The 10,201-nt window shown below is 34.8% G+C and overlaps 1 protein-coding gene across 2 annotated transcripts; it reads right to left on the bottom strand.

Moving 5' to 3' along the window:
* Positions 1-1,155: 1,155 nt before the first annotated feature.
* LOC137934431 (MOB kinase activator-like 1A) lies at positions 1,156-5,389 on the bottom strand. Of its 2 annotated transcripts, XM_068778756.1 has the most exons (8): positions 5,210-5,389; positions 4,292-4,340; positions 3,685-3,793; positions 3,316-3,409; positions 2,643-2,776; positions 2,394-2,557; positions 1,911-1,989; positions 1,156-1,604 (listed from the first exon to the last, which is right to left on the bottom strand). In XM_068778756.1, exons 1-8 carry the CDS (start codon positions 5,230-5,232, stop codon positions 1,507-1,509), a joined length of 750 nt encoding a protein of 249 aa, XP_068634857.1. In that variant the 5' UTR covers positions 5,233-5,389; the 3' UTR covers positions 1,156-1,506. The 2 variants fall into 2 exon arrangements, with proteins under 2 accessions (XP_068634857.1, XP_068634858.1); XM_068778757.1 differs by lacking the exon at positions 1,911-1,989 and having other exon boundaries at positions 1,162-1,604.
* Between the last annotated feature and the right edge of the window lie 4,812 nt (positions 5,390-10,201).

Raw genomic sequence — 10,201 nt, 5'->3', positions numbered from 1 at the left:
ACTCAATTAAATCGTTCTAATTCAAGGACTGGAAAACCAAATCATCGAGACAGAGAAAAAGTTTAAGAAAAATGGTTTTGGATGACTTAATCACATGCCCATTTTCGTTTTTTCTTCGGAGTATGTTATGATAGTATTTATAAAAAAAAAATCTTCACACACTATGCGAGGGGAGGGGGGGGGAGATGTCAATGACGGCAAAAGCATCAGGGAGGGGGGAATGAGATACGAAGACAGAAAAGAGGGAGAGACAGTTGCGAGAGGGGTTCAACGATGGAAGACAGGGGGAAGAAGAATAAAAAATAACCCCCCCACAAATCCCTATTTTTGCACCCTAATTCCCGAGAAGTCGAGAACAAAAGGCGAAGAATCAGTCTTGAACTCGAAGAGTCAAAAACACCTCCCAACTCCGACTGAGCAGGAACCAAACCGGCTTGGTTTGATGCCATCCCTATTTTCTGGCTCATTGGCTAAGGAGGATGGAAGGTTTCGAGAAATTTCTACCCCTTTCTATTTCTTTTCTTTTCTCTTGGAATTCCATCATTTTAAGATGGAAAATATTATAACTCTCATTTCACGGTTCCAAACAGACTCTACGATTAAAAAATTATAATACCATCCTTCTTTACATTTGGGTACTCATGCTTGGATAATAAGCTTCAAATCTACTCATTCTATTTAATGAACAAATGAAAATCCTTGGAAAACGTCGTACGCGGTACCTATTTTAACCCTAATACTCTCTAAAAGCTACTCCAGCATGATGAGTAATAATCATATCAAAATATATACAGTAGAAATATAAGGTAATCTTTTAAAGTAAATCACATAATTCACCCTACTTGTTCAGGCAACTGAGCGAGATACCTCTTACCTGTATCAACTAAACGAAAGCCGAAATCCCTGAGAGACTTAGGACCCAAAAATACATTAAGATCACTCCATTATCTTTCACACTCAATAATCTGCAATTAGGCGAAACTCTTAAATATGCCTTTAAAATGGTATAACAAATAATAAAATAAATTTGCAAACACCTGCTAGACCTTGTCCAATATATAGGTTTTAGGGAGCAATGCACTCTATCATTACAAGATACACCTCATTATATGTATATTGGTGCCTTATCAAGCTTGTCTCTCTAATAGAAATGATAAAATACAATAAAGAAATGTCGGGGGTATTATCTCACCTGTATCTAATCCGATCTAGAGAATCAATATTTTACACAATCAAGGATCTCACTGGGGACACAGGATGCGAGTTGAATATTTTCACCAGTAAATGATATTTTATTGTCATAGACAAGATTACAGATTCAATCACCTAGGTGTTTTTTTTTTTTGTTTTTTCTGTAAGGACAGATACATTCACCAGTTAACACGATATATCAAACACTAGTACATCTACCTCTCTACAATGTCAGATTCCTCACTTCATTTGCAGGGGAAGAAGTGTAATCAGGAATCACATACGGCCACTCACAGTTATGAAATAAGTTGGTTACTAGTTGAACAAGCTTATACCTGTTAGTAAGAGTAAACAATAGATTCTATAAGCTCTTGAAGTGGTGCAAGCTCTTTCTTGTCTATCAACCCAAATTCCTGCACAAGAACACAATGAAAGATCAGTCATGCTTTAAGAAGTTTCACTTCATCAGTCCCTCGAGTTTTTCTTACTTGAAGGTCAATAAGGAAAAATAACTCATATTCGTTGCTATTCACATTCACATACTCTTAATTCTTTTTAACATCTAAAGGTAAAACAGGAATTGACACGAAGCAACTAAAGGCATGGGATATAGAAAAACAATGTTTGCTTCATTTGAATGGCTGAAGTAACTGTCCCTCCTAATGACTTAAGCTCCTGAAGGAAGCAATGAATACAATACAATGCAGTCAAAAAATAACCTATAGACCCCATGTAAGGAAGAAGGCAAAGAAGTGATAATGGAACAGAGGTGCCTTCAACAATAAGTCGAAAGAATGCCTGAAATAAAAAGCAAAGTCAGTAATAGAAAAAGAACTAACGCCCCAGACTAGAGGGAAAATGGTTGAACTCAGATGGCAAACATGGCCAAAGAAGCAGCTGTAGAGGAAAGTTAATGTTGCCTATTGTCTGATGAAAGAACAAGATAACAGCTAAAGCCATTGAATTGTACAAGATTAAAAATATAGCCAAAATCAACTAGAATTTCAATCCACTGGAAGCAAAGTTCTTTCAGAGGGACTGAACATAATTTAATAAACATGGACAAAATATCTTCTAAAGCTGGAGATGGAGAAAGCAGGTGAAGAAATAGACCAACTACTGAAACTGAATAAATGGATATATTTTCTGTACCAAGTGTAAGTGCAAAATAGCAAAACAGATATGAACAGCAAAATACTTACATGTGTAAACAGGATGAAATGCTTGAAACATGTGTTAAGATGAGCTTCTTCCTTAAGGCTCACAATTTTTTGAAAATGAGAGTGATAGATATGGGCATAAACTCGAAACAGTCTTTTGAAAATGGTTTTTACAACATCTTTGAAGTTTGAAGGGAAAGGTGTACCTACAAGTCAAGCCACATAACTAGAAGTGAGGTCCAAAGAAAAGAAATAATTTAAATTATTCCTAGAAAAAACCAAAGATCTTACCAAGCTTCTGAGGGAATATGGATTCATCATCAAGCTGAACTTCAATCCAGTCCATCAAGTACTCCACATATTTTGGAGCTGACACTTCAATAGGCTTCTTTATTTGCACTCCATCAGCCCATCTGTATTCGTACCTGTCATAGGTTCAAATCCCCATTATAACCATTGCAGCTCATGAAACCGATAAACAAGTGCAATAGGTCATTTAGATAATGGCAGCTACAGGGGACCACTACATCTGTGCTATTTATCAAATAGATAATTGTAATTGTAAGATTTCCATCCCTGCATATAGAAAACTGAGGGATAAGCTTCTTATATGGAAATCCGAAACAGTGGTAGAGAGAAACTGCTTTTATCTGAATTTGAGATGCCACTAAATTTAAGCTCTATATCATCTGATCAAAGACTGAAGTTGCTAGATTTGGAAGAGATATGAATTCCAAAAAAAATATCCTCGAAGGAGTTACAGCATTGCAAACTGATGTCTTTAACCCTAAAAGTGGGATAACTCGATAATAGGAAGAGTCTAACCGATTTGTTTATATGTAAATTATAGATATAATTTATGCATCCTGACATATTTCACAGAATTAGGACGCAGCACTGTTAAAAAAAATCATACACCTAATAAAATACTAAAATGTCCAGTACATGATGTAATGAGACATACTTAGGTCCAGCAGTCATGGTAGGGCAGTTCTCAGGTGTGCAGAATTCAGTAAGAGTGCCATAGAGCAGATTCACCTGGTTAAAGAAATCCACAGCTGAAAATAGAAAAAGTTCAACAACTTTATTTCAGCTTTCAATCCAGCACCAAAATCATGAAGAAACTTATTGCAAGGAAAAAGAATGGAAAGAACTTTCTGTCCATGATTTATAATTTTTCGTGATAATCACAAATTGATGTTATCTAGGCCAAAGGAAGATGACGAATAACTTCAGGTTTTAAGAGTGAAATAAGACAACATGCTCATTTTCTTCAGAGAGAGTGAGAGAGAGAGAGAGAGAGAGAGAGAGAGAGAGAGAGAGAGAGTATTACTGTTGACAGCTAGCCATTCATTGACATCCTCCCCAGGTGGGAGACGTACTGCTTCCCAGAGATTTCCACTCCCCAAGGTGGCATCAATGTGTTGTCGCAATTGTGCTCCCTGAAACAATTTAAGAGTTACATAGATATGAATTTCAACCTGGAAGCAGCCAAAAATGAAGAAAACCAACATATTCTGGATTCAGCTAAGTTCACCCAGTGACAAATTGACTTGGAACCACATGAGAAAGTACAGAATCAACATAGAATTCAGCAAGAAAGTGATTTAACACAAAAAACTGATAAAAATAACCCGAAACAAGTTTTACCAAACCACTTGAAATTTGGTCAATATGTGTGTCTGGATTTGTCTTGAATGAGTTCTCTCTCAAGTTACAAACCAAATTATTCTATCACCAACATGACATACATAGGCAGCCTCTAACTAAAACTTTCGCTTGATTCTGTATAAATAGGCTAGCAAGATTCACATAGTTCAGAAGACATGAGTTTAGAAATGGAACTCGTAAACAATGACTTGTCAGAGCTTAAAGCAGGACCACAGTTCACAGTTAGATGTATACTTAAACTAAGAACAAAGCTAGCAAAAATGGTACACCTTACTCCCAGATGGCACACTCTTTTTTGGGCGGAAAGTCCTCTGGTTCCTGTCCAAGGCAAACAAATGTCATTCTCATTCAAAATAGAAGTAGGGCTGTTTTTATTTCCCCATCAGAATCTAGACTTGTTTTAACACTTAAAAGAAGCAATATTTGAAGAGGTCGACAGTGACCCTTAGAGGCTACTTTACAAGTTCTATGATGATTCCGTGACCAGTGGAGACACATTAGACGTTATTCCAGACAACAATATGTTCATATCGCTTGAAGAGAGCGTTATCTCAATTGAATTTCATCTTTCACAATGAACAGATAAAGTCCAGCATCCAGTGCTCCATTTCACTGGTTCAGAAAGACAAAATACGCCTCCCAAAACACAGGTCGGGCAAAAAAACAACCAAAAGGCAATGGCCTCTAGTCTTCTGTAGATATCAAATTCAAGTAAGAATTGACACAAGTGGTTTATCCTTCTAGCCAAGCTGACACAGAAGTCAATCGACACCCACTGGAAAAACGAAGAATATTAACCACAGAAGGAAGGTAAGTCAAAGAACTGAAGGCCACAAACTAAGATGTCCAATGAAAAAACGAAACTAGGACTAAATATATTGCCTTCGGCACCACTTTATCAAACCAAATTACTATCCTTGGTTCCATCATCACGTTTCTAGTAAAGTAGACTATGCCCGGTGAAATCCAACTAAATAATTGATAGAAATAGCCTACAGCATCCCAGGCTAAACGCGTGGACTTACGCGACCACGTCTTATTATAGAAAGTAATGAATGCTAGTCTCACAATCGACTAGGAAACCAAGATTAATTGTCCAAATTGAGCACAAAATCAATAAAAACCAGAGCGAATAGTAGAGAATTAAGAAAGGAAAACAAAAGCTACAACAGCAGAGGAAAGCTTGCCTGCCGAGACCGAAGAGGCTCATGGCGAAAATAAAGGAGAGAAAGCGAGAAGGCGGAGGGAGAGAGAGTGAGAGATCTGCGATTTGAGCTGCCTCCGTTCGTCAAAAATGGCTAAAGTTTTTAAAAGGGCGAGGGATGAATCGGGCAGCACATGCGGCCGTGCCCGTCGGCCTCACTCACCGTTAGTGGGCAACTTTTGGGGAAAGCACCTTAAAAGGCATCTTATATTTTCTCTGTCGTCCTCAAAATCAGGTATTTTTACCGCCACAGCCACAAGAAATGGTTAATTTCAAAACAATTCCTCAAATCATAGTTTTAGAACTTAGTCCCAGTCGGTCTGAGTTAACTAGGAAAACTTGGTAATTTTTGTATGCCAAAACGAAAGCAACATTAAATATAAAAAAATAAGTAAAAAATTAAATGGGTCTAAAAATATTAAATTATAATTAAAATATTAAATTTATTTGTTCTACATGATTTAATTGACATAATCTATGATCAATAATTGATGTAATCCAAGACACTATTCAACAAATCTCCAAATTCACCTAAATTTTATTGATTTTTTTTTAAAAATCCTACTAATTAAGGCACCATTTGACAATATTTTAATAGATAGTTTTATTTAACATTTCTATTAATAAGATAAGATAGGTTTTAATTTGTTTGAATTAATAAATAATTAAATTTATTTATTTATTTAATAAAATCTATAAAATAAAATTACTTACATAAATTTTACTTTTATAATATCCAATGCTTAATCAAATTGTTACTTTTTAATATTTGAATTCTTACTCTTAAAATAGTATTTAAATATACTATCGGAAACCATAAATTTATATAAATAAAAAGAGAGTATTTTATTATAAAAGATTACTTTTATAGATTTAATTTTATAATAAACTTTTATTTAACTAAAATAAAATAAATTTTAACTTGTTTTAAATAAATAAATAATTTTTAAAATAATTTAAAATATTTATTTAATTAAATATATAAAAATGATTAAACTAATCCACTTTTATAATAACCAAATGCTAATCAAACTGTTACTTTTATAATATCTAAATTCTCACTCTTAAAATAGTTATTAAATATAATATTAAAAATTAGGAATTTATATAAGTAAAAAAGATGGTATTTTATTATGTAAAAATACTTTAATAGATTTAAATTTTATTTTAGATAGTTTTATTTGACTAAATTAAAATAATTTTAACTTGATTTAAATTAAAATTAAACTATAAATTTATTTTAAATTATTTATTTAATTAAATATATAAAAATTAAATGATTAAACAAATACTTACTTTTATAATATCCAAATACTTAATCAAATTGTTACTTTTTTAATATGTAAATTCTCACTCTTAAATTGGAAATCAAATATAACACTAATATCATGAATTTATATAAATAAAAAAGAGGGTATTTATTATATAAAATTACTTTGTAGAGAAAAGCGGGAAAAGAAATTGCCGCGAAAGTTGAAGAAGGCCATCGCAGACAACCCAAAGAAAGTCGCAAACTTGATCACCTCCACAATCTTCCTTCCTCGCTCCGCGCATTCTTGGGTCAATCACTGAGTTCCCCTTTGAGCTGTTTCATTCGTGTTTGGTCTTATATCAAGACCAACAAGCTTCAGGTCCCTCAATTTCCCAAGCTTCTTTTTTCACGTATTTGCACACTTTCTTGCCGTTTATCTCTTACTTGGGTTGGTAATAACTTTTGGAGCTAGAGCTAATTTATATCTCTTTAAACCTCTGCGACCTTTAAGCTCGAATCGCAGCACCAACATTAGTAAATGCTGGCTTACTATGCATACTTTGCTGATTGCCAGTTAACGGGTAAGGATTTGGACTGTGGCGTGCATAGTTGGGAGTTTTATTTCTTATCTCCTGTTATGTAACGATCATACAAGAGTACTTTATGCGTTTTAACATAGTTATTTAGATGCTGAACTCGATAGGTTTTTGTCTGTTGATGGGAGAGATGGCATCTAATGTTTTTGGGACTTCTCTTCTTTATCGGTTGGCGTTGGTCATGGGAAAGGATCCCTTTACTGCTATGGAGTGGACAGTAAGGAATTGAGATAGATATTTGGTACTGCATTTGCTAATTCTATTCTCTTCCATAGTATCTTTATTGCTTTCTTAAGAAACATTTGCATGAGTTTTCATTACATGCCTTTGGGAGTGATTTGAAGTCTTGATATTGTTTAGTGCTTTTAAGGACATTTTGTATGAACTTTTTGGTTTTGTTTTGATAAGCTTTCTATAAGGAGACTTACAGGTAAGTAAAATTGTGCAAGGGAGAGGGAATTGTCAAGTACTAAGAAACCTTGGCAGGATTTTGGTCAAAATAAAAATTTGTCCGGAAGTGGAAACTTTTCAATCTGTCTGTGAACTATGACAAAATTGGACGACTTATGGTGTTATTATTGACTGTGGTTTTCCACTGGTTGTAGACCTAAACAACCCTCCACTTTTATCTGGCCTTCTGATGGGCTGTTAACCACTTATTTAGTTGTGAAAGTATTGGAGAATTCAGTGAGAGAGAAAAAAATAAGAGAAATTTGGCCTAAGAGGAAGTACAGTCGTGATTAGATTTTCCCCACAAGAGAGTCATCTCATGGAAAACATAAGGGTTTGGGGTCATTGAGCAGAAAAAGAGTTCATGGGTTATATTGCTCGTTAAAGCTGATTTTTTTATTTCTTTACAGTTCAATTTCACTTGCTTTGGCAGATCTAAAGACTCTAGGAACTAGAAGGTTGCATGGGAACCCCATACTGTTATAATGGTACCTCTTGAATAGTTGGTGGCATTAAATGATCCTAATTGATATTTTCTTTTTGAACATCTTTTCATGACCAGCAACCAGGAAAATGTGATTCTATCATATTTAGAGAAAGAACTTCTCACTACAAAACTCTATAGACCAATTTACGGGAGATTCTTGTTGGATTTATGTAGAATTAGCATCATCCATTTTCTTTTTGGTAGTTTGCAAAGTTAGCAATTGTCTATTTTTATATTTTTCTTTTTTTGGCTGTTTTTGAGTTCAGCATTCTATTTTTAATTTGTTTTCTGAGAAGACACCATTGTACAGTTAATACAATTGGCTTGGCCTGAAGTTGGAGCTTGGGATTCCATCTCCTAAAGAATTTCATTAAGTGAATCTGATTTCTTGCCTACAGTTTGGAATTGGTTGGTGCACTTTCAGATTTCAGACAGAGCACCTGTCATTTTCAATGTGAAATATGATGGAATATAAATTGTTAAATAGAACAATTTGCACATTAGCAAAGAGATTCTGGATCAGAAGATTTTCTGTCTTTGGAGTTCTGGCAGCAACAACATGCTTCCAAGTGACTCAAGGATTTCATACCTTGATCCACCTCCTCACATGAAAAGTTCAGTTAGTCCTTCAAAAACCAGATTGTTGCTACTATGTCTGTGTTAGTCCTTCAAAAACCAGATTGTTGCAAGTATGTCTGTGTTAATCCTTCAAAAACCAGATTGTTGCAACTATGTCTGCACTGAGTCCATGGAGTACTGCACAATACAGTATGTATGTAAATATGTTAATAGGAAAAACCCCTAGTATAGTATCTGACAGCTCCAGGTTCCAGAGTGCAGAAGACTAGAAAATACTCTCAACTAAGAGGGCCTTCTGCAGAGGAAGAATCTTGAGCCATACACGCTCATATGTGCAACTGTCCATTGCTTATCCAAGTTAGGCTGCTATCCTATTCAAACATTGCTCCTAAAACTTGATGGATTGTGTAACTGGGAGGTTCCTTGAACTTTGGAAGGTTTCATAGTAGCAATATGTAGTTTCTGTTTTTAACTCTAGCTTTTGAGTTAACACTCTTATATGTCAATAGACTGATTAGCTTTACAACAATCTGGCTTCTTGATTCTGTCTTTGGTTCTTTACATATTTGCATGTCCCTTTTAATGAATGTGAGTCTTCAAGAACTTATTCGTTCTGTTTATTCCATATGGTATAAAATGACAAATTTCTAAAATCCATATTATTCTTTGCCATGGATGGATCTTGTTCACATTGCCAAAGGTTGAAGTATTGACAAAAATTCTGGTGTTTGCAGGACTCAAACAACAAAAGCACAGTCAATTGTGTCGATAAACTGAAGAGCATTTCTCAAAGCAATCCAAGTAATTTGTGATTATTTGGCTGTTTCCACTTAATTCCTCTTCCCTGCATTTATGTGTGATTAATATGCTAATTGAACATATTAATTTTTGCATCTTCAGGAAACTGATGTATTAATATGACCATTGATTACTCAAGTGGATTATCATGGAACAAGCTCAAAGGCTTATCCAGAACTCTCTCACCCAAATGCAGGTAGGCTCGCCAGTTAAGTTATTTTGTATACCCAGGTTTTTGTGGATTCGAACTTTTCATTACTCTGTAACTTCAAGCAGCTCAAGGGTTCTGATGGTGAAGATAAACTGAATATTCAAATCATGATTTTTTTCATGACAAACCACTCAGATTATAATTAGTGAAAACAGGTCATACTTTAAAAGAGGAGTGAAATATGGCCTCGTCACATGGAATTTTGAAAGCAACAAAATGTTAGTCATGACTCAAATAAGTGGCACATACTGGAAATGATCAAAGATAGAGGATTAAATGGTTATAAATAGAGGCCAATTCTCCCAGAGAAGAAAAATCTTTAAGAGTAATTTCAAGAGACTTGTTTAGGGCAGAAGAGGACTCATCAATTCCACCCCCTACTGCCACTTAAGAGGCACTTGAAGCCGAAGTCCTAGAAGACGAACTCGTCGGTAGCACGTTGGACGGAGGGGAGGTTGAAAAACTCGAAAATAATACTTCACTTTCAATCTTGATTTCTCATTCACATCATCGGCTTAAATAGCCGTTATACAAAATATACATGGAAGAATTTGAGTGATTAACGGGATTACCCCAATCACCGGATTTATAGAATATTACAT

This window comes from Aristolochia californica, unplaced genomic scaffold (genome assembly GCF_029961685.1).
Source record: "Aristolochia californica isolate CCGP_79_NKW_82.1479 unplaced genomic scaffold, dmAriCali1.0.hap1 SCAF_6, whole genome shotgun sequence".
In the NCBI taxonomy this organism is placed as follows: Eukaryota; Viridiplantae; Streptophyta; class Magnoliopsida; order Piperales; family Aristolochiaceae; genus Aristolochia; species Aristolochia californica.
The sequence above is the reverse complement of the archived record's forward strand: the minus strand, read 5'-3'. Positions and strand labels throughout refer to the sequence as shown.